Here is a 25,971-nt window from a genome sequence, read left to right on the forward strand (position 1 = left end):
ATGGATGCGTGGATATCCTTCAACCGGATATAACATGGCTCGGAGGAATAACCGAAGCTCGAAGAATTTGTGCAATGGCCTCTCCATATGACACAATAATAATACCACATGGTTCAAGCGTCTATTCATACCATCTTCAGTATGCATTTCGGAATTGTCCTGTTGCTGAGTTCATCAACTTGAGTGAAAAAGCCGACAAAATAGTTCCTTACTTCGGAAATCTGTTCGTTGATGAACCGTTACCAAAGGACGGGTTCATAGATTTACCTGATCGTCCAGGCTTTGGTGTAACATTATGTCGTGACGCGCTTAGACGCCCTTATGAACGTTCGGAACAGGAGTCAAAGGCACAGGCAGAAAAGAACATTAACAGGAAATTACCGGAGAAGGCACACATGCCTTTTTAATTTTATTTTCTAAAGTTGTACTTTTTAAATTCTTTGTTCGACAAACATAATTATGTGATCATAGAACATTTTATTTAACTAAATTATGGATGATGACACTATTTTATTAATCTAAAATAGACGATTATATAATCATTATATAATCATGCATTGTTTCTGTGTGCTAAAGACCACTGAAGTATTAGCATGCAAAATGTAAATGCGCATTAAACAAATGTTTAATCAAATTCATTGGTCTGCATCGATGCTCCATAAGGCCAACTCCCTGTTACGTGACCGAATGCACTAGATTAGAACGGCAATTATAGAAATAGTGCCCCCTCCCACACACACATGAAAATTATTTAAAAATATTAGACCATCCTCATGTTGTTTGTCTGTAATATCAGTCTAAGTTTCAAAAGTTGTACGTTTTCAAATGATATTCCTCTGCAAATCACCCTCATTATGAACCGATAAAAAAATACCATAAATATAATTTACGTGCTTACAGAGCTCCGATCCTTTGCCGTTTCCCCCAACAAAAATGTACACTTCTGCAAAAAATGTAGTTTTACCGACTTTCCAGAAGTTTAATGCTTCCATATAATAACTAAAATACCGACTTTATTATCTTAAATCTTTAAGGTCTTTTAATGAATACGAAAGTTTATATTTATAGAACCTCCTACACGGAACCCCGGTAACTTTTTATTTAAAACCATCAAGTCGTGACCAGTATAATTCTGTGATCCGTCGCAAACCTAAAGTGGTTGTTGTTATTGCAAATTATGCATTTTGTCTCTTTAAATTGCGTACTATAAGTGCATATGATAGAGCGACAGACTGTTTGATCTGCATACAGGCAGTGTGTTGTTTGCAACCAGTTCACCTGGAGTGAAACTAGCAATGAGTTTCCCTAGAGGGGTCGTTCGAAAGGAGGATTATTTTGGACTTAAAAGCGAATTAATTAGGAATAACAAATTGTATGTTGATCCTGAATTCGAGCCTAATTCTTCCTCGTTGACTTTTAACGGATTTCAACCCCGCATAAGTGGAATACGTCACATTGTGTGGAAAAGACCGGGGGTAAGTTCACCTTCCAGGTAAAACTAGACCTCATCTGTCAATCCAGTTACTAATCAAATGGTGAATTACTTTCACTTTGTACATGCTTTTTTCTGTGTGCAAATATGCTGACCGACACTCATACAAGTTGGCTTATTAGTAGTATTGTAAAATATTTATTAGGTTAATCAATAAAATAAATGTACGAAGTTTTTCATAGCCGTCCTTACTAGTAAAAATGTTTCCTTATACAAATGTATTGATTTATAAATAGGGTTGTGTAACACATGTACTGTGTTATCATTATAATTATAGTAAGTTAAGTGTAACACATGTATTTGAATTAAGTATTTAAAACTTGCCCCTTACTGATGATCTTAAACAAGCCTGTTTCAAAATGGGATTATTTAGGGACGGAGCCAGCATTTCATGTTATGGGAGATGAAGATAGAATTAAATGTCCAGCAATGCAAAGCAGAACAATTTTTAGGTAGAATGTGTAAAAAAAATTCATTCAATTTTTTTTTCACCAAATTTAATTTCGGGGCATCTATGATTAGCGAAACCTAATTTATTTTTTACATAGCACTGATCATATTCAATTTTATCTTATCTTAATTTATATTCTTACTTCTATAGAAAAGCTGATTATTAGAGTATACAAGTAATATGCGTTCATCGCGAGAGGGAAAAAATATGTCACAGCAAAAAAAAACAAACAAAAAAACAAAAAACAAAAAACAAAAACCAAAACAAAACTGCCTTGTTTTGTCATTATCTGCACGTGGTATTCACTTCAAAGGATTTGTTTGGTACTAAGCCATTTTCCAAAACATTATGTTTACTTTATTGCTGTAAAATCGGTGCAAAATTATTTTGAATGTAATTTCCAGATTGTCAGTATAAAGAGCGTTCTGTTTTATATCGTAAAAATCTTATGTGTCATGATTTCTTCATCATCTCGATCGTCATACCTATAGACTGTACCTACACCGTACATTTTTCGCTTTCAACAGAAACATGTGTCGTAGCAATGTGGAATACATTGTCTACAATTGTCCCAACGATGTTAGAACTGTCAAACTTGCGAGGCAAATTTTTGGTCGTTCCCTCCGCTGTGACATCTATGGCAACACCGCCTGCACAAAGTCCAGCGCCCTAGACCACTCGGCCTGTGTGTGTTATTCATATCAAATTCCTAAAATAATTTTCATCTGTATGCTTGCATGTATTTCATTTTGCACATCGTTATAATGGTGGATACAAGAGGGATGTTCCTGTGGATGAACCCTTTAAAAACCAGGATAGGAACTCCCCCTTTTTTATATTCGCGCCTGCGTAAGGACGTTTTAAACCATGTATTTTTTATGTTGAGGAGGAACTGCCGAAGACCTAATGGAATGACCTTGTGTCGCACAATTTTGTATTTACAGAATGTACAGTTCACTTAGATATATTAATTGATACTTTCAAAGCTAAAAATATTGTACACGCATATATAAGTACTTTAATTAATTAGCTTTTAAAGACGTTCTGGGGAAGATAAATACGTGTATATATTTTGTTATAAATATGTAAAAAAAACAAACGACCCATTTCTAGTTGTCCTCTATCAGATGATGTTTCCTGATGGTTTGGCTAAACCAAACACCTTCTTAACAGAACACTCACTTAATTCGAAAAGGGTTAAGTTGAAACATGCAGTTCTTAATATGTTTAAACACTGGGCATACGACTGATGAAAGATACACTTTATTAAAATACCCAATAATAGAAAATTTCCTATAGGCTTCGTTCCTATCATAAATGGGAGTCGGTTCCTACCTCATCTGTACCGCGGGGTGATTCTTCAGTTGTACCTTTGACATTGTTAAATGTTTAGACTGTCACCCATGCGACTTCATCCACCGTATTTTTACAATGAGTAATGAATATTTATGAAAAGATGGCTAGTATTTACATGCACATTAATCATATGTTTAACAGTTTTATTTGCAGTATATCTTCATTGGAAGATTGATTTCACCATAGATATACTTGTAAAGGACGTCTTATAGCTTGAAGCGTTGTATTTAGTGTATACATTTACGCTAAGGTTCCCCACCAAAATCTTAAAAAGTCACAAAACCCAGAACTTGTGCTTCAACGGTTTTGCCCATCGCTGAAATGTTTTTTTTTTCCTTCACGGTTTCCAAATACCCTTTTTACGGGTACCTCTTTAACTAGATATGACAGAATAAAACTATGTCATCCCGCCCACATCGTTTTTGTTATCTTGCCAGTAGAAAAAATATTTGATTTTATTAATAAACGGATGAAAGAAAATTGTATTTGATTTTTTTTCTTTTGGTCTATTTCAAAAGAAAACTGTTTTGTCATATCTGTGTCACTCAAGTTTTTGCTAAGGCTACGCAAACCAACTTTCATTTACTTCCTCGCCAGGCTGGGTGACTTTCACAACAGTTTTTTTTTTTTAGAAAAAACATATTTTGATTGAGCGCTTGATGCTGATGAATACGGCTGTTCAAAATACCAGATAGCGGTTGTCATATCGGGTGATAATGAGGACGATGACAACTAAATAGTTAAAAGTCTCGATCTGTCCAACGGTTCGGGCGGTTCATTCATAGATTTCTAAAAGGGGCAGGGTTTCCATTCAAGAAAGTAAAGAAAAAACGCTTCCATGCAGGCTGTCATTTGCTCACTTTTGCTAAAATTTTGAACTAAATTATCAAAAAAGAATGTTCCGACAAGAATAGGGCGGGTCAACTCCCGGAACCCTCTCCATGAACTCGTCAAGTACGAATCATTCTGTTTCCCAACTTTTTTTTTTGTTTTTTTTTTAAGTGTTTTGGGGAACTGACAATAAGGTTCCACTATAGAGATATGTCACTGGAGATAACTTTCTGACAATTTGTGCTAATAAAGTTAAATTGAGACACTTAAACAGGCAAATCCAACATTTTTTCCTGTAAAAAGTATATATATTTTTCTAAACCTTACATTATGGAGATCCTTGAAAAACAGATAGATATTATTTTCTATTTTGTTATGAAAATCTGTAGCCATGGTAACCTAATAAAATTATACATCAGTTTTCATAGCCAATTTTGGGTGCCTTCCCAAAAATAATTGTCAAAAAACAGGTTTTCTAAAATATCAGGCACTTAAAAACTGCCAGAAAAAGTAAGTTAGCATGGTATTATTGTAAAAAGCAATTAAAAAGTGTACCTTTTTCTGCTCATTTGTTCATGATTTTAATTCTTAAAGTTCGTGCGAAATTTTGCATTTTGAAAAACAGCCAGTTGGTACAGGGAAGAGACCTAATCAGGTGAGGACCTGAATCTTTCCGGATAGCTTAAAGTATGCATTTTACACCTCTTTATCTTCACAGTTATTGCATCTGTTCAAGTACGAATGCTCTACTCCCCACAATCAATATTTCCACCAAGTTTCACCTTTTATTTTTAAGTTTTACAAAATTAGACCGGGTCAGTTTTGTGTACGAAACAGTGCACCTGAATCTCATTTGTACAGTGCAACCTAAGCAAACTTTTTTATGTTTGGCTGTGAAACATGTAAAAACTAGCATTTGAATAGTATAGCCCGCAATTGATATTACGTCATTAGGGATTTATAATGTAGAAAACGATAATCTAACGCATCCATGAACTTGTTTGTTACGTTTTCGATTGGTACTGTTTCCAAATTATTGACATGTTCCTTGCTGACAAATATTGTACAAATTTTTGATCAAGGTCATCATAAAAGCAATACTACACTGTTTAACAGTATGAAAATTTTCAAAGGTCATCTACACTTGTTCGATAGATGCATACTTTGTCTATATTATTTCTACCTGATGACCTATTTATCATCTCTTTATTGTGTTACTTTATTGGTTCACACCTTTATCAAATATTATAGATCTCAAAACGATTTAAGGCGTAAAATATCCTTAAAAATCGGTTTTCCCCGATGTCAGAATCATCAAACGTTTCTTTTTATGTCACCTTTACATAACTATATTTTGTACTTTCAATTTGGGTCCATGTTTTTTAACTAGAAATTCACTCAGATATCTCTTAAAAATTCGCTCGTCATAACGCTTCATGTACCTTTAATAAATGTGTTTTTTTCTTCGAAATATATCGTAATTGACTTACACTTTATCTATATGCATAAAGGCATCGCCAACAAGAAAAGCTATTTAGAAGTCGGTCTAGTCTTGAAATATTGTGAATGTAACAACAGACCCTTTAGTCAATGATCAATATACACTTCCACAAGGAAAATTCTTTTGTTCTACCTAAGCCCTACCTCGCGGAAGTGTATAATGAACATGCTCTTCAACTCACCACAAAAAGGTCTATGCATATGTCATCCATCCAATGTCATTCCATCAGAAATGCCTCTTCCAAATCAGGACCAATGCGATTGTTTCCAATTTTCCGGTTTTTGTTATGATATTTTGATTTGTTATATGGAATTTCCTTCTTTTAACTATTGCCTAGAGTTTGCCGAGTCGTTATTCTTCAAATTTGGATTATATTATTTGGATTATAATTCTTTTTTTTTTTTTTGGGGGGGGGGGGCGGGGGTGTAGTATATAGGCTGGGCGAGACTTATAGTAGAATATTAAAGAAATAAATCACGGAACTCCATTTTATCACTGTTTTACCACGGGCTGGCCATTAATGTCGCATTATTTCCATGATTTATTTCGATTTTAGTAATACTAGTTTCTTCATAATTTAATGGACACATCCTATGAGTTGCTCGAAATGTTGGTCATGTGTTTATCACGTTTTTAACATGGCTGTGATCTAAAGAACTTTGAAGCATGTCATGCATATTAAAACTAATATTTACAAATATAAGGCATTCACGTTTTCTCTTTTTATTGAAAGATTGAAAAAAATGTTTCACATTCTATTATATTTTTTGAATACCATCGGACCACCGTTTCTTTAACCTCTAAAATCGTCCAGAGTAAAAATCGAAATAGTACATTGTAGGGGCACAAAGTCATGTACAATTGGCATTTCCTAATAACCATCAATGAAAGTTTATCCAAATTCCATCTGGCCATGGTGGTGTAGGCGGATAATATGTTTGGACACAAAATTGATACCCCTAGCATACAGAGTAATTGCAAAGTAAACATTACGCATGCGGAATCCGCAAAGTCAATGATGACAACAAAAACAACAACAGTATACAACAAACAAGCAAAGCAAACAAAAAAACAAAAAAACAAAAACAAAACAAAACAAAACAAAAACAAAAAACCTCAACGACAGTTAACAACAACAACAAAAGAAGCACGCAAAATAATGTTGTATGTATTAAAAGTCGAGGCCAAGATTCATTGATCAGTTGATGACTTTGGGACTTAAGCGTTTTAAGCAAAGCTTGGTCTGGTGCGTTATCCACAGCCCCTCCTCAACGACTTGCCGGATTGTTTTGAAACTTAATGCGGTGTTAATATACCATATTGGGATGTGCATATTATCAGGAATTTATGTTTGATCAAAAGTAGAAATTGTTACTGTTGGAACTTACGCAGCTTTCAGCAAAACAGTGTTCAACAGGCTGCGAGTGGTATTAGTCCCGTTAGGGGCAATGTCTAGTTTACAATGACTGTAAATATTAAAATTTAAAATTATATACCGTCGAACTTTCATTTATCTATTTATTTTTATCATAGTTCATAATTTTGGGGCCAGTCTATTTTATTATTCTATAATTGATATTTTCAATTAAATCAAAATTTCGTTTCACTTCGCTTCATTTTGACATCTTTTCGCAGTAATACTTAAAAAAAATTGTTCTGCGTAAGACAAAAGTCTGTGTAGTTCCGATTGGCAATGAATCGAATGTAGAATATGCTTTAACTAGAAAATTCTAAAACGCGCTTGAGATGTACTTGCCGTTAAGTTTAAACACTGAAAACGTTTTGGTTGCACACCACGTGCTATTCGAAAACCGGAACCGGAAAAGGGTTATCATCTCTACTAGTGAACATTGCCCACGTGCATTATTCACTGGCCGGACTGATATAACTTACTCAATAGGAACATAATAGTCATGCAATTTAAATACAAGTCAAATAACTTTATTGTCATTTGTGATAATGAATTAACGTTTCATTTTTTACATCCTGTATTACGTTTATCAAATATGCAAAAATGCATGTGAAAATATATTAAATATGAAGAAATATACTAAGTCATAATTCCGATGTATATCAGTCTCAGAACGTGCTTATCAAATATGATGATTAGGTCCCATTTTCTAATGATAGCAAAATGACGGCATAGAAATATCCCGGTTTCAGAACGTTTATGTACAGACTGCAACTCAGAGGAAATTGAAAATCAATAAAGAACATTTAAATGAATATGATAAAAAAATTAGCCCTGGCTTTACTTTATACAAAGCAAATGTTCTTTTTAAACAGCAAATCAACAACCATTTTAAGAACGTCCTTCAAAATATTAAATTACTTTGTAACATGGAATATAATGAGTCTCCAATAGCTAAAGTCATGTAAACTGACCGAAATATTAGAAGTATGTATTCTGTAAAGATAGCGGTTGTTACTCCATTATTTTACTACCTGGGTTTGCATTTTCAAAATGAAATATTTACCCAAATCGATATAGAACATGAATCCAAGGATGAAGTTAATCTACAAAATGTCTAATGAAGACAAATCCATTTACGCCTTATTCTCTATGTGAAAGTATATAAACTACACTGTGTTAAGTCAGAACATACTATGTTTATAACATACATATAAAGTTGAAGTAAATTGGTTGAATAAAGGAAAAAGTGTATCGATATGTGAGATTATATCTATGGCATCATGTGGTAAAATGATACCCAAACAAACCCGAATTTGAGCAAAAAAAATGAAAAAGGACCTGTCGTCCATAAAAAAGCATAAAGGATTACATGTAGCTTTGTCAGTAGGTATACGTGGAGGTACATTTAATTTAAGGGGTTTAATTTTCAGACAGGGAGTTTTTTGTGAAAGTAGAGAAATAAGGGTATCCGTTGGTGAGAAGAAGGAATAAGTAAACAATAGCCACGTTTAAAAGGTTAAAAAGGAACTACATATAAATAAAATGTAAATAAAACTTTTTCGGCCTTACGGCCTTTGAAAGGGGCAAAAAAGTGTTGAGGAGAAAATTATCAATTGCCGATCCCTACCACAGAGACAAGGCACCGTTTATCTGTTAGTGAGTTCTGCTCATGGTATAGCTTTTCAGCATTAATATTTTTTTGACACTCAATCTCATGTTTTAATAAGCCCCATATAGCTCAAGTATATTCTAGCACATGTGCATGAAAAAAATATTTATCAGGTTTTGGGTGAATGTACTAGTTTCTAGCATTTTTTTTTCAATTGTTTTTCCGTATATTATTGCCACTGTCTATCAACTTTTACACTGACCAAGAACCAGGAAAACAATTTTCCTAAGGCTTGTGTATTCACTTATTTCATTGTTATTTACAGGAACTGGTTGCAAATCCTAGATTAGTCAAAGTAGGTTTATCCAGACATGATCTGTACCAAGGAGCGTTAGGTAATTATATATAACACAATAACAACAGGTGTTATCTTTTATAATAGGATAGCCGACGCAGTCAAATTTTGTTCTTTTCACTTAAAAATGTCTACATTTCATTCAAGAAAATTACACTTGGCACGCTGCAACGCAATTTCAATTTTTGATACAGTATTTTCGAACGCCCCTAAGTTATCAGTATTTGGCCAATCGAGAAATAGAATTGCGATCAGGTGACTTGCATTTCCATAGTTGATGACTTTAAGGTCAAATGGTAAAAATCGGAACTGCGTCGGAAGAAAACTGAAAAGTATAGCACTTTCCATATATCCGTTACTCATTTACACCTTTGCCTGTTTCAATGCAAACTTTTTTGTAAAGCACTTATTTACCTTTTTAATGAAACCCTCTGATATTTTTACGCATTTCGTACAACAGCCAATCAAATAAAGACGACGCTACAGCAATGCAATCTGACGGACCTGCCCATGCGCGAATTTTAGGTATTGCTGAATGAAAACCCATTGACATATAACGGTAAAAAATATATGGATCAATTCTATTCAAGATTATGCTTACAGGTCTTGAAATATTTCCAATTCGTAGGGCTAGAAAAAATACCCAGAGAAAACCAATCCTCTATATTTCTTGTAATGAGAAGACTTTCTGTAAAGTCTTGGCACCTTAAAACAATTATTACACATGTTTATTCACATGACACATGATAACAAAAGATTAAAATTTAGGAGTCTTCTTGAAAATGAAGACGTCCCCCTGAAAATTATGGCTAAATTTGGGTATATTTTTTCTTTTTTTTAATTTGGGAAGTGTCAATAAAAATCATTAAAGAATAAATACCCGCATAATGTTAACAAATTGCATTTAATAATTAAATTGTATATTTTTTATTCCATCTCAACGCGTGTGGTTGGTATATCCATCCGTCCAAATTTTGTCAGAATTGCAAGCATCTTGGCTTCAAATTGATTTAAAATTTGGTGTATGATTTCATATAAATGGGGTATAAGTTGTAAGCAATTTCGGATGCTATTCAACTTTCTACTTCATGTTTCATGGGACTTTTTCATTTGTCAGTATATTGAATGATGGGGAAATTTTTCGTTACTACAATCTCGGCTCCCAATGGATGGATCTATTCTAAATTTGGTGTGTGGCTTTATATAGGTGTTTCATACGTTGTAAGAGATCGATTTTTACTACTTTTTGTTGTCAATTTCTTGTACGAGTGGAGTATGCCTAGCACGACAATACATGCAACTTCGTTTTGGAAACTGTATGAAACAAGTCCTGCATTTAACAAATTAAATCTGTCTAAACATACATTTGCTGCAGTTTCTTTCATAGTAGCTCCAGTCCATTTCAAACCTTACGTAATCTTGTCAAAACCTTACATGTACTTATTTTTCAATACGAAGGTGATTTCAAATTACATTAGACAGGTTTTTCGTTTTATGCCTTTTTGTGTGTACAATACCTGCATAAGCAAACAAAATCTAAGTAGAAGAGTGTATTATTGTGTACAAGATTGAAGTAGTGCTCCAACTAAGAATCATGCAAAATTTGATACATGGTTGGGAAGCCTACATATTTTTATTTTTGATATTTTGTTTAAAATGTTATAGTTGACAGAAATTAAGATATAGCTTTTCATATTACAAATGCTCTTAGAAGTTAAAAATTATATAGAATGTACTGTAGAATTCAAATTTAAGGGACACAACTCTGTAAATGACACTAAAATGCAATGGAAACTGTTGATTATCTTCTAAGAGCAGATTAAAATGAGTAATTATAAATGTCATCATATAGACCTTTAAAGCAACATAATAACGAAAATAAAAATATGTGACCTTTTTTTTTTCGGTGTATCACATTTTACAGAATTTGCATGATTCTTACAAAGACTGCTACTTAATCTTTGAAATAATATCTTAAATGACGTAATTGGTTGATCATTTTAAAAAATCAAAAATCTTGATTTTCATGAAACTTTTCAAAATTATTTAAAGTTATAGTGAAGTTGTATTTTAAGAGCCTAAAAAACTTGTCAGTGACTTAAAAAAAAACATAGCTCATTTAAATTTCTAATGATACACTGGGTTTTGTTCAACTGTTTCTATTCATTTTGATAACTTGTGTAGATTGCACAAGAGATATATGGCACACCGTTCTCGTCAAAAGTATTGGAATAAATTGTGATTTAAACTTACACTCAAAATGTTTATTCTGCAATCAAAATTTCGAATTACACCCTTTAATTTTTATACCTCACTAGGATTTCTAAGAGTACCAGCAATTCCTTAATTGTACAGAAATATTGAAGGACGCAGTCAAAAATAAACAAATTAATAACCATAATAAAACACTAAAAAATCGGATTTACACACTCAAAATTTTGCTACAATGTAGGACTGATGTATATCATCATGTATTGGTTGATAATACTTATCTTTTTTTGGATTAAGGATGTAAATCTAATTTATTGCCTAACACTATGTCATCCACAAATATGTATATGTATGAGACTTATTTGTGGCAATTTATTTTCCAGTTTCTTTTGCTCGGGCCATGAGCAAAAAATTAATCACTCATGATAGTACGTGTATAATGGTTATAACGGGAGATAATTTAAAATCATGCCATGATGCAAGTGGGGTTAATTACTCCGTAAACTCATTTATGTTTATACAATAAACCGTAGCCTAAAACTAGGCTAAAATTTAAAAAGAGTGTGTGTCCCCTTACCTTACCTACCCATAAAAGTCGGCCCTACCCAGACAATTCAGTTGTCATTCTCTGACAAGACTTTTAAAAAAAAATTTAAAGCATTTGATCGTGATTTTTACAGACTCATGTGAAGTTGGAAGGGGGGTATTTTCTCTTCCTACCTAGATTTGTATCCAAAGCCTGGAGTTAGGAAACAAACATTATTTTAAGGGTGGTCTTACTGCACCAAATTTGTACTTTATGACACTTTGTAGTTAGTTAGGGCTAATATGGTGTGCAGTTGGGCATATTTTCAGGAATTTATGATTCATTGATTCATTTTGTGGGAGTTGTACATCTGTAAACTCTGGAATGGGGGAGACATACGATTTTGTATGCAAACTTTAATTTAATCTGATTTGATCTACAAAATTATAGGACAATTAATTCAATGATGTGAAGACAGTACTTATTACCCATCTGTGCCATAAACAGACACTTACATGTACAAATGTACATGTAGCAAATTACAAAGCTGAATTGCTTGGCTTATGGGCAAATAAGGCATTAAAAATAACCAGTGCTTAACATGTCGACACTATTTTCTTGTACTTACCCTTAAGTTTATTTAGTCAATTTTTGACAAGTGCTATAAAAGCCTGAGGTGGCACACAATTTTGATAAGAGGTTTTGGTACCGCTGAAGGTACAAAGTGAACCCAGTGGGTCCAGGGCAGAACCTTATTTGAAGCATTTAATATATCCTGTCGTTTATGACACACAGTAATTTTTTTCTCTCCGTAGGTAACTGTTGGTTTATAGCAGGAACAGCTGTAGTATCTACAATACCGAAGCTTCTATACCGATGTGTACCTACCGATCAAGACTTTGATAAAGATTATGCAGGTACTTTAGAATGTATTTATAAAAGTTAAAATACATAAGAAGTATTTAGGCTTTATACTTACCTTACCATAGGCGGAGTATAACAGTGGCGTAGGGCCTAATACGGGCATGCAGGTCCTGCTAGAGCAGTACTAATAGTTTTCATTGGTAGGGCATACAGTACCTAAAATGTCTGTAGAAACTGTATACAAAACATGATACTTTACTCATTCTGTAGTATCACTTATGGGCTGCTACGCCACTGTATATATATTTTAATTTAGACCCACTCGTTTTAACTGCAGGTTATTTCGCAGAAGTATAATGTCTCAGACATGCATCATACGCATTGACTGTCCCATACTTATCATGACAGGTTCTGTTTAACAATGTTAACTCTTTCGATGACAATGTAGGTACATTTGCAGCTGTAAGGAGGTAATGACATTTAAGTCAATTAAGGACAGATTGAATCCCAAAACTATGTTTAATTTATTGTTGTATATCCTCATAAAGTAAATACATTCTTTTGAAGTTTAAGTATTGTAACATTCTATTGATCAGATTTTGTGTTGTCATGCATCTGCTGATATACATGTTATAACTAAAGAAGGTCAGAAATAAATCTTGAAAAGTCTTATATATTTCGCTAATCTTGAAGATATTAAAAATTGAATGGTGTTCATTTGATACGTGTAAACATTTTCATGCATCAAGATTGAAAACTTTGTTAAGTAATAGAGGACAAAGTCCTCATAATGGTAATCAATGCGATCTTAGAAGCACTGAGAACTCGTGTCATAAAGTTTCTTAAATTATGTCAGAACTATTTATCCTAGTTGGTGTAATTAGGTCTGTCAATATATTCAACATCGTCCTCTTACAGGTTACACTTGCCTAATATTAAAAATTGAAAAATTATTATTCAGATATTGATACTTGCGTTTAAAAAAAAAATCTATATTTGTTGAATATATTTAAGTAAAAAAAAATCTACCAGAAATAACCTAGGTGTAACGCAGTCTGCCTGATTCTTACATTGGAACATATACTGTAGGTGAGAGAGACTGACGAGTGGCCATGTAGAAAGCAGGCAGATCGTATAATATGGCTGACATGGAGTAAATTTTATTCCACAAATATTTTTGTTTTTATGTAATGTTAAATTGATTATGATGTCGAAAAGAACAGGGATTGTTCTGATTCGAAAGCAGACAATTTTAAACCAGCTAATTATGAACAGATTAAAGAGTTATTTCCCTTTATTTTAAAAGCGCCTAGTACTTTCTGTGTAATGTATTTCATTGTTTTCATTTCTGGACTACGAACCGACATTCATTTTTTTTTTTAGAAAACATGAGTTTGGGATTTATTTTGGAAACAAAATAAGGCATGTGACATCCATTGTTGGGTCTCCCATTAACACCATATCCTCTTGTTTGTTTCAACAGCTTATTTTACTTTGATATGCAAATTCTTATTTTCTTTTTTAGGTATATTTAGATTTAACTTTTGGTGGTATGGGAAATGGGTGGAGATTGTCATTGATGACTTTTTACCAACAGCTGATGGTACACGTCTCATCTATGGCAGAAACAGACGCGATCCTGATGAATTCTGGCCGGCTTTACTTGAAAAGGCTTATGCAAAGTATGTTTGATATGTCTGATTCAGGAATAAACTGTACATACATTAATTTTTTAAACACTGCTTTGAAAACAGCCGTATATAATAATTATGTTCATATGTCTGCATAGTGATACTCGTTATAGCCTCTTGATACTATGATATTATTCCAGCCATGCTAGAGGTTGTCTTGCAAGTTATGTTATCACTTGGTGCCATTCTAACGTTGGGAAATTCCAACCGCCTACATTGTAGGAGTACTATGCTATATCTTTTATTCAGTTTCCGGCTCGTGCAACATCAACTTCCTTTTCCACATTTTTTATTGTTTAACCATACGATTTGGATGGGAGTTAAGGAGTATCCTTTAGTGACCCAGCTTCACAGCTTTTCTAGTTTTATTGTAATGTCATAATTATGTCAGCTGTCATTCATGAAAAGGGGTGACAACATTGATCCTAATAATCCACAGACTTTAAGCTTTTTTGGCTGCGATGAAGTTGTGTCTTTAAAGTAAAGTAAAACTTCATCACTGCTGTTCAAGTCAGTTCGGTTTATGAACATACTATACCTCTAATAAACGTCTCAGGAGTATATTCTTCGCCAATTTCATGACCTTTTAGAAGTTGCTTTGAACCAAAAAAAAAAAAAAAAAAAAAAAATCAAATTCCATAACTCTGTATTTCACATGTACTTTGTACTACCCTTTACCACTATGGAAATTTGAAATACATTGAAACCTGCCTTCACCGAACCCCTTTTGGACAGTATAGACTTTGTTTGGTTTACACAGGTGTTTGGTTTACTGAGGTTCAAAATATAAAGTGACTTAAAAAGTGTTTTTAGGTTTTCGGATTATTTGGGTTTCAGTTTAGACAGGTTTTGGGATTATACAGGTTTCAGTTTAGACAGGTGGTTGGATTATTTAGGTTTTTGGATTATACAGGTTTCGGTTTAGACAAGTTACACTGTTGTTTCTTTATCTGAGGTAACTATATTAACTTTCTATGTTTATGTTGAATGCTTTGTTATATTTGTACAGATTAAGAGGTAACTATGAAGCTTTAGATGGCGGTAAACTCCAAGATGCCATTGTTGATCTCACCGGTGCAATATCAGAATGGATAGATCTGACAGACAAATCTAAAATACCAAAGAATTTGTATGACTTAGTATGGAAAAGTTACCAGATGAATTCGCTGATGGGTGCCAGTATACATGTAGGTACATATTAATACCATTCTCTTTAAAAAGAGGAATGTATGTAGCATCATGTTGTCTGATCCTCCATTCATCCTCAGTTTTAATGCCCAAATTCTCAAAAACTGCTGAATTAAATGAAACTGTGGTACATTTCTTATCACATGACACCATTGTGCACCTGTTTAGCATAAACAGCTGAATTACTTTCAGGGTTTCATGATGCAAAGCATGAACTTATGTCCCATCCGGAACTCCTTTCCATCTAAATGACTTTGAGGGTTTATGATTCATATTTATTTGGTATTCATTTGGAAAATGGGGGGGCTGGATTTTAATTAATGATTAATATTACATTTATTATTTCATTTATATTTCATTAATTAAAAGGACATTATTTTCAGAAAATAAATGCTTGATGTATTCAAGACGGAAAAAAAACTGTTTTGATTTCAGCTTAAGTTTTCAGTTCAGTTTTGAAGTTGCCCAATAAATTTCATTTTTCCAATAATTTATTTAAGTTACCTGATGGCGCCACAAGTCGAGAAGTAGAAATGCAGAATGGTCTGTTCATGGGACATGCATACAGTATCACTGGAATAGCTGTGGTAAACCTAATAGTTCCATTAAATAAAGTGAACATTTTTTGTATGTCCTGACTGGGGTGATTCATTATATAAAATTTCTTATTTGAATCACAGACGAAAATCTTCAAATTCACTAATAGTCAAAAAGGTATTTTATAGAATAGACCCTTTCGTGATAAGTTGGTGAGCATGTTCATTATACACTTCCGTGAGGTAGAGCTTGGGTAGAACAAAAGAATTTTCCTCGCGGAAGTGTATATTGAGCATGCTCTACGCATCGACTATCCCAAAGTTAGCACAAAAGGGTTTATTAAAAGCATACTCTGCCAGGATGCAGCCAACGTAAAAGGCTGATGATAACATTCATGAAATCTAGCAACATGAGTGACATGTATAATCTTTATAAGGGTATGACAAATTTCTAATATACATGTACATGGTACATGTATCTCTAAAATAAACTATAACCAAGTGATTTCAAGGAAATGTAGAACTTGCCAATTGTCTTTCGGGCAAAACATCAAACTCCGAAACCAAAGTCCTGACAAATAAAAAAAAGAACTTTGACCTCTGAAGTCGGATTGTTTTAGAGTTTTGGTTATTTCTTCCTGTATTGTCTTTAGACTTTCACTCGTTGATTTTATCAAAGACAGAAAACATGTTTACATACACCTTATGATATCTCTTTCATTTGTGAATTATATTTTCTCCTAATTGTAGGTATAGAATATAGGAAGTAGTCAAGTCCTTCTTTGCAACAGGAGTCCAAATTTAAAAAAAATACTTTCAAGAGTGGAAGGTTCTAGACTTTTGAAGTGGACCTCCACAATTTGATCAATTTGATTTCAGGACCTCCAGAAATATTTCAGAAGCTCCTGAAATCGAACTGTGAGGTCTTGAAATAAAACGAACAATTATTTGTTGAGGTCCTGAAATAATTCAGGAGGTCCTAAAATCGAATTGTGGGTATCCTGAGATAATTCAGGAGGACCTTGAATGGAATAAACTAAAATATTGAAATCATTAACCTTAAATAATTATAGTTTTGACTAATTCTGCGCCTCACAAGAATTCACCACTTTGCATATTTTGTACAGAATAATTGACTTTTTAGGTTTCCCAACATCATGTATAAGGATTCTAAACTTAGATATTAAATTGTTTTAGGTGCCATATCGAGGGAATAAAGTGCAATTATTACGTCTTAGAAATCCATGGGGAAAAAGTGAATGGAAAGGAAGCTGGTCAGACCAGTAAGTAATTGAAGTATCAGGCTAGGTCTTATTACAGTGAAACCTAATTAAACCGAACACTGAATAATCTGAAAACCTGGTTAAACCAAACATTTTTTTTTAAAGTCCCTCTACATCAATTTAAGTAGCACTCCAGATAAGAAGCATGCAAAATGTGATTCATAGTTGGAAAGCCTACATGTTTTTATTTTTGATATTTTGTTTAAAATGTCATAGTAAACAGAAAGTAACATGAGACTTTTCATATAACCCGTGTTCATAGGAGATTAAAAAATATATAGAACGTACTGTAGAATTCAAAATTAAGAGAAATAACTCTGTAAATGACACTAAAATACAATAGAAATGATTGGGTTTTCTATGTGGACTTTCTCCTAAGAGCAGACAGATTGGAGTGATTATTATACATTTCATCATATAGACCAATATAGAAACTTAATTACAAAAATAAAAACATGTAGCCTATTTTAGGGTGTATCACATTTTACAGTATTTGCATGATTCTTACAAAGACTGCTACTTAAATGTATTTTGAACTTCGTCAAGCGGAACCCTGTCTTAACCAAACCAGCTTTATAGTAACTGTCATTAGAGTGCCAAAATTTTGAGGTCGTTAAATGGTATGATGTTGTTATTGCCAGTGTTGATTTCTACAGCGAATAATAACAGCAAAATTAATTGGAAGAAGTGAATTACCAAAATACTATCACGAGTGCTGAAGAACGCCTAGATGTAACGAGTGAATACGAGATAAATGTTCAAGCGTTAAATTGTTGGCACGAGTGATCATATTTTGGTTATTGACGGTAACCAATTGATTATCATATTTATAATCTAGATTTTCTTCATAATTTATCGATATTTTCAAAACAAATTTTAATTCAGTGATCGATGGATTGATATCAAAGTTGTGACGTATTAACAGGAGAAAGTCTGAGAGTGAAATTACCGAATTTGTATCACAGTGTGAATTATCGCAATTTACTACATTGATAGCAGTGTTTTATCGAATGTTCCCAGTGTAATAAATTTCGATAATTCACACTGAAATAAATTCGATTATTTCACTCACGGACTTTCTCCAGCTAAAACGTTACAATTTTGATATTAATTCGCCAATCGCAGAATTTAACTTCATGTTAAAATTATGAAGAAAATCTATATAATAAATAGGATAATCAATTGGTTATCGTGAATAACCAAAATATGATCACTCGTACAAAGAACACTTGAGGATTTAACTCGTGTGTAAACAAGTTCCACGCACTTGTTAAATCTAGGCGTTCTTGGGCACTCGTGATAATATTTTGGTTAATCACTCTTTCCAATCAATCATCCTATTAGTATTACAGTGGGAACATTTGGTAAAACGCTGTTATCTTTATAATAAAAATTGCATCAACCTCAATGGGGAAAAATTCATTAAAATAGTAATGAATACTGGGTACAAAATGTTAAATGGACTATCATCATTTATTCAGAACTTACCCGAAGTAAGGTCTATCATGGCTGGTCTATGAACTTTTCACTTATTTTCCCCCATTTGTCTCATAAATTTCACGTTTTGTAATTGTATATTGATCTCAATGGTTTTTTCCTGTAGGTTAACACTGAAATATATTTCTGGACAACTGTATAATTATTTATATGTATACTTATGTTTTGTAAATTGTACTATGCACTTATTGGTCTTAACCAGTTACTGTAATTGTGTTTGGACCAAATATTTAGTATTGCTTTCTTATTCAATGTCAATGCCTTGAACCAAGGAATCATGCTAGAATTGATATAATTCCTGAAACAAAATTGTCAGTACTAAATCTGGTATTCTTTGTTTTTTTTCAGTTCTGAAGAAATCCGAAGCATTTCAGCTGAAGCTAGATCAAAATTGGGAATCGTTATTCGTGAAGATGGGGAGTTTTGGTGGGCAACTAATTTATGATAGATGGTGCCAAAAGCAAAGAATATTCCTTCATAATAACTACTGAGTTTATATAGATCAATACAAACAGTTGATAGAAGATAAGCTGCAAACAAAATCAATTTTGCTAGGCTTAATAAATCCTGAAAATGAATTATATTGAAGGCTCGCATTGAAATAAAATGTTTTATGTAAAGCATGGAAAATAATCATGAAAATAAATTGTTTAAAAGTGGGTTTTATTATACAACTGCTAAATAGTTGGTTACTATTATTTCTAATTGATCAATGACAAATTGCTGATTGATAATTGACTGATTGGTGACCAATTGCTGACTGATAAGCTACTGATTGGTGACCAATTGCTGACTGATAAGCTACTGATTGGTGACCAATTGCTGACCGATAAGCTACTGATTGGTGATCAATTGCTGAATGATCAGTTTTTGACTGAAGGTCCATATGAACTATTGTTATTACTTTGTGTCCACCATCGTCTGTTGTTAACTCTCATAAATCATCTCGTCTGAAATATCTCATTAGATTATTACAAAATTGGACACCAGCATCCTTGGGGTATCTACTTTTGTGTCGACTATGCAAATCAAGTATAAAACACTGTCCCCATTTTTATTTTTTTGACCACAGGGGTAACATCATCAATTCCTAAGTGTATCTCAAAAATTAAAAGTTACTGGAAAATAAATGTGACTTTACTTCTTGAAGAGCTCAAAAGTCATTTGTTCGAAGTTTTATAAGAAACGTTATTGAAGTAATTGTGAATTAAAGGTTTTTCTGTGTTTTGGCTTATTTTGATAATTACAACTTGAAAACCGTAATCAGATATAAAGAAACTTTCTATTGATGAGATGATCATTATGACAAGATTTGCAAATGTACTTTAGGTTCAAATTGTATTACAAATCCTTATTCGACTTACTGCTATTTAAATACCAAAAATGAGGATGTTTGTGGTTTTGATTAATATAGCTTGAAAAGAAAACAGATAAAAAGAATATTTGATTGATGAAATGATCTTATGACAGATATAAAGAAACTTTCTATTGATGAGATGATCATTATGACAAGATTTGCAAATGTACTTTAGGTTCAAATTGTATTACAAATCCTTATTCGACTTACTGCTATTTAAATACCAAAAATGAGGATGTTTGTGGTTTTGATTAATATAGCTTGAAAAGAAAACAGATAAAAAGAATATTTGATTGATGAAATGATCTTATGACAGATATAAAGAAACTTTCTATTGATGAGATGATCATTATGACAAGATTTGCAAATGTACTTTAGGTTCAAATTGTATTACAAATCCTTATTCGACTTACTGCTATTTAAATACCAAAAATGAGGATGTTTGTGGTTTTGATTAATATAGCTTGAAAAGAAAACAGATAAAAAGAATATTTGATTGATGAAATGATCTTTATGACAAAGGTATTATAGGGTCAAAGTTGAATGGCGTTGAATATATAAGGAGGTAGACCTAGGGTAAGGAACATAACTCTTGAAAACAGTGATATGTTTGTATCATATTCAATTTCACCAAAACCTATCAAGCTTTTATTTGAAACAGAATGAGATCAGACCAAGTTACTTTGATGATTACATGAGATTGATGTAAAATGCTGACTACAAACATTCTAATGATTATTAAGAGTTATGTCCCTTATCTTAGGCCTACCTTCTTAATTAACTGATTTTCATTTAATTAAGGGAAGATAACTCTGTCCCCTGGATATTGTCATTGTAGGTGTTGTAACTTCATATCATAAATGTTTCCATTACTTGTATTCTGTAGGATTCCATTCCTTGATGTTTTACGGAATTTTGATGAACTTCAGTTGTGCCATCTACAGCCTGACTCTTTGACCTCAGAAATAGCCAATGATGAGGTAAGATATTTATTAATTGTAGCTTCTTGCATTGTGAAGAACGGGCTATCAGATTTCTCCAGTCGCGATATTTTAAATGACGCTATTTTCAACATGAGTTTTAGCGAGTTTTTTTTATCATCATTGAATTGTCAAGACTGGAGAATTCTGATAGTCTATGATTCATATTGGAAGTCGATCTTTCTTTAGTTTCTTGATTCAGCTAAGTTTACAATGAAGTTCAAATTCTCTAAATATAGCGAAAAGCTACATAAAGCAAAATATTGCAATGAAATTCAAACCATTTATCTGCCAGGAAAGAAATAAAGGCTGAAATGTCACGTTTCCATTATCCATACAATTTGACGGTGAATGCACATATGGAAATGATACCAGTGGGTCTTTGTTAATAAACTGCACCAAACACACATAAACGGTCTACTTTGCATTTGAATAGATGGGCACAGCTGTCCAAAAAAGGCATTCTAATATGACATCCTGTAAAAGTAAAATGATATATTACAAGAAAATTACCCCTGGATGATTCAGATGCAGAAAAAAAATTATCTTTAGTTCATTTATGTAAAGTATGGTGTTGTACTCATATACACATGGGTTTGTCATTATATTCATATTTATACCTTAATAAGCTTGGTATTAGATAACCAACTATAAAATCCCAGCCCATGTTCAAATGAGTACAACCCATATAAATTATTTGCACTTTATTTAAGTTGTAAGGACACATTTAAAACATTTTGGGTAACATTTGCACTAAATCTTACTGTTCTAGGTTGGGTCATCATTCAGTGCATGTTGTAAGCATAATGTTTTTTGTGTTAAAAAGACAGTTTTGACAGAAGTTATTTTTATATTCTTCTAATGGCGATAGGGACATACTTAAAAAAAATTGAAGTGCATGCATCCTTATATAGGCCAGCTGGAACAACATATTTATTGATAAAAATGAATTTATGTTTTGTAGAGAAAGCAGAGTTGGGAAGTGACAGCCTATCATGATGCTTGGATCAGAGGATTGACAGCTGGTGGGTGTGGTAACCATCCCTATCAAGGTAATCCACGTTCATTGTGGTTGTGGCTTGTATTATTATCAAAGTTGTCAGTGTCTTTTTGAGCGTGGCTTGCGTTCTTGTCAAGGTAACCCATATTCATTGTGGGTGGTTAGTATACTTTATTAAGGTAATCACTGTCTATTGTGGGATGGGTAATATCCGTATCAAGATTATTGTGGGTGCTGCAGTATCTTTATCAAGTCTTTCTTTTATCAAAGTGAAAGTTGTCTTATATCAGTCATATTATACGCTTTCATATATAGAATATCTAAGTTGTGAAGCCTTCACTGATATCTACACACCATGATTTAAAGTTACTTTACTAATTTGATCTTATTTGCTCATTTTAAATTTATTTGCATTTCAGACTTTTTTTATCTTTTTCTTCATCCCCGAATTGCATAAAAGGTTTAGTTATCAAAGTAAGCATACATTGCACTGAATGTTATGTAATATCTTTCGTTTTTTTTAACTTAGTTAAATTACTTGGCCGAATTTAAGATTAATTCTACATATCCGGAAAAGATTTCATTTATAGTTGTATTATTTGACAGGTACATGCATATGAACATTAATCCTTGTGATTTACAATGAAGAAGTATTATAATTGATTTTTTGTTTACTTCAGATCTTTATTGGAAGAACCCTCAATACTTTATACAGTTAGAAGATGTTGATAAAACAGATAACAATGGGTTATGTACCCTGATTGTCACATTGACAGAGAAAGAAATGAACAATAAATCGTCTGTTGCCATTGGCTTTGATGTGTATCAGGTAATATCTGTATTGCTTGTTTGTAAGGGAAGACATACTATACAGATCGAAGTTTTGGTCTACTTTATCTATTAAGGCTTACTACATTGCCTTATGGCTTGAAATAATAGGCTTGACAATAAGCTCCTAAGAATTGACACCTGTCTTTTGATTGATTTTTTTATACCCCACCACATGAAGTAGCAAGCTTGTGTTGTGTGTGATACTCTCCGAAAAATTGTGTATGGATGTCCATCTATCTGGTTGACTTTTAGAAGATATTGAAAGATCTTTTTCAGACTTTGTGTAATTATTAAGTATCAAAATGTAGATGAAGTATGGATTTCAGTTTGGTCGGATTATTAACACAAAAGTTAGGGCCACTTAAATTTGTTTTTACCTCCATTTATTTTGATGAATTGGAGTCAATATCCATTAGAATTAAAACAAAATGTGAAATTTAGTTCTTTTTGGGTATCATAGATGCATAACATGGCAGAGTATCATTCAATGTCCCATTAGATGCCCTATTGTTTCATTTCGGTGTATTAAAAAACCCAAATGAGTACAAAAAGTATACATCGAGATCTTTCAGGTTTTGATAAACATTCGAAAAAATTTTCTTTCTTAAAACACTGTACGTTATTTTAAAATATTTGAAAGTATCAGTGTTGTTTTTTCAGCTGAAAAATCATTATAAGAAGCCCTTGGATGGTGAGTCAGCTCCAAGACATGCTTTAATCTTACGGAAACGATCTGGGATTTACGAGTACCAACGTGAGGTAACCAGAAGATTTGAGCTACAACCAGGGCTCTATGCTATAATACCTAGTACCTTCAAACCACATGACCAGGCCAAATTTTTACTTCGGATGTACACTGAAAAACCAGCAGATAGTGGGTGAGCCAAATAGACTTTAACAGTGTGTTGACTTGAAATATAACGCATGAGTCTAATTTTTTTCTCAATTCTTGCTAAATGTGTTTCTTGTATTTATTTCTAGCCAGTACACTGTTAGTTTTAAAAGAGTGATTTTTATCGTTTTTATATCCCGTAACAAGAAGTGGCGAGGTATTATGTGATTTCCTCTGAAAATTTGCCTGTCCGTCCATGCGTCTGTATGTTTGTCCCCAGGCGGTACCAAGATGATAACTTGAGATCAATTATTTTTTTTAAAAAACTTTCCACATTGTTAAGGACCATAAACTACAGGTTAAATTGTAGTTTACGAGTCAGGCCATTTTTTAAATTTTGCCTACCCACCCTTTTTTATCATTATGTGGTGGGATATCACTTAATGTTCCATTAATGTCATATTGTTAGTTATTATTTACGTTAACTTATTAAATATATGCTGTTTTAACATATTACATCCTCTTGTGTGCTCTTACTGTAACTGTATAAACTAGACTGTTTGTACAAGTGTAGGAACGTTGAATAGAAAAATGAATAGATATGGTGCAATGCAACAAATGCACCAGCGTATAATCTTTATAAAAATAGTAAATACATAATGTACTTGCAGACTAATGTCTTAAAAATTGAAATACACCTTCAAGTAAGCTCTGAAAGGTCCCGATAATGAATGTAACAAACTCTGCGGTAACAGAACGATGACACACTTTCAAAATTAACTAAAGTCAAATAAAGACAGGAAGACACATTAATGTCCAACATTGACATCAGGGCAAAATCATTCACTAAGTATCATGCTTCAAGTGCAGCAGACAACTTTGAAATAGTGGACAAGAATCCAAAATTGACAATATTAGATAAAGGCAATGAAAAACCACCTTACAACACGCATCATATATTATTTTTGTGGAAATTTTGAATTTGATCTTGAACTTGATATCACAAAGCAATAAATCGTGCCATTATAAACATCGCAGGGCCGTGAAATTCTAGAATTTTTCAAAAGAAATAAAATGCATATCTCGGTGAACGTACTAAGACAATAGCACGAAGATTCCAAATTACAGAAATAATGAGTTCACGCATAAATAATAACATTTATTATAGCCGGACTTGTGTAAGGATATTCGTGTATCTCGAATATAGGACGTCATATTTTAATAGCATTTTATTTAACTAAGTATAGACTAAACACAAAATTAAATGTGTTTTGAAAAAAGTAAAGCCACGGAATAGATTCATGAACAAAGTTATTAAATACTGAAGTGTGCTATGATAAGAAAAAATAATCTTTATCAGAGACACCCACTTCGGTAAAGCATAAAATAAATCTTACCTCTCCAGAAATGGGAACCTAAATTTTTAAAGAGTAATCAAGGGAACCAAGGTTATAGCGGTAATCAAAAGAATGTAATCCAGGGACAAAGACCAGACATGGAAAACAGACATACACAACAAAGAACATAAAGTAACTGAAATCATACATACAAAGTAACAAAAGTAAATGAGCAACTCGGACTCCACTAAAAACTGCGAGCATGGACCAGGTGCACCGGTAGGGTAAGCGTCCTCTGCTTTTCTAGAAACACCCACCGAGTTGCTCATAAAAAGTCAAGTCCGGGGTAGACAAACGAGGAAAGGTGAACTATGACCCGTTGAATAAATCAGTTTTCATGGTGCTGATGGATACATCATAACGATCCACAAGTTCAATCTTGTAGCAACATAACCCTGTTCCAGAAGCCTATTTGTTAGAGTTCTAGCGCGAAACAAAAAGTCTGCGTAGTTTTGGCAAGCTCTGGCATAATGTATGAGTTGTGATATGAACACTCCATACGCAGGAGCCGAAGGGATGTTGCCACAGATGAAAGGAAAGTTTACAATTCTGAATGAAAAGTCATCACGTTTGTCGTAAGTTTGTATTAAAAATAGTAATTAAAACGCACACTCGGGATAGCGATGCTACTAGATATTGTAGTAGAGAACCATAGTGAATGGTATGACTCAGCCCCTGTTTCTAGTGTAAAAGGAGTTACTTTATTGTGGCTGGGAAGTGTAATGTCCGGTGGGTAGTCATTCTGCAACAACAAATAAACACGCCATAA

General features: G+C 33.1%; 1 protein-coding gene across 4 annotated transcripts in view; it reads left to right on the forward strand.

Annotated features, from left to right (window-relative positions):
- The first annotated feature begins 714 nt into the window (after positions 1-714).
- The window catches only part of LOC148619908 (calpain-1 catalytic subunit-like), a 41,589-nt gene continuing 16,332 nt past the window's right edge, over positions 715-25,971 (forward strand). For all 4 annotated transcript variants that reach the window (XR_015921670.1, XR_015921671.1, XM_088580313.1 and 1 more), the window contains exons 1-12: positions 715-1,475; positions 8,980-9,049; positions 12,562-12,663; positions 14,136-14,292; positions 15,311-15,488; positions 15,990-16,076; positions 17,223-17,308; positions 19,154-19,231; positions 21,049-21,142; positions 22,107-22,194; positions 22,823-22,971; positions 23,634-23,851. Coding sequence is in view for 2 of the 4 variants with exons in the window: in XM_088580313.1 (XP_088436439.1) it covers positions 1,296-1,475; positions 8,980-9,049; positions 12,562-12,663; positions 14,136-14,292; positions 15,311-15,488; positions 15,990-16,076; positions 17,223-17,308; positions 19,154-19,231; positions 21,049-21,142; positions 22,107-22,194; positions 22,823-22,971; positions 23,634-23,851 (1,487 nt within the window). In the remaining 2 variants the exon portion in view is untranslated. The remainder of the gene's footprint in view (positions 1,476-8,979; positions 9,050-12,561; positions 12,664-14,135; positions 14,293-15,310; positions 15,489-15,989; positions 16,077-17,222; positions 17,309-19,153; positions 19,232-21,048; positions 21,143-22,106; positions 22,195-22,822; positions 22,972-23,633; positions 23,852-25,971) is intronic.

Source organism: Perna viridis, chromosome 4 (genome assembly GCF_037379345.1).
Source record: "Perna viridis isolate PV_CMFRI_1.1 ecotype Kerala chromosome 4, ASM3737934v1, whole genome shotgun sequence".
Lineage (NCBI taxonomy): Eukaryota > Metazoa > Mollusca > Bivalvia > Mytilida > Mytilidae > Perna > Perna viridis.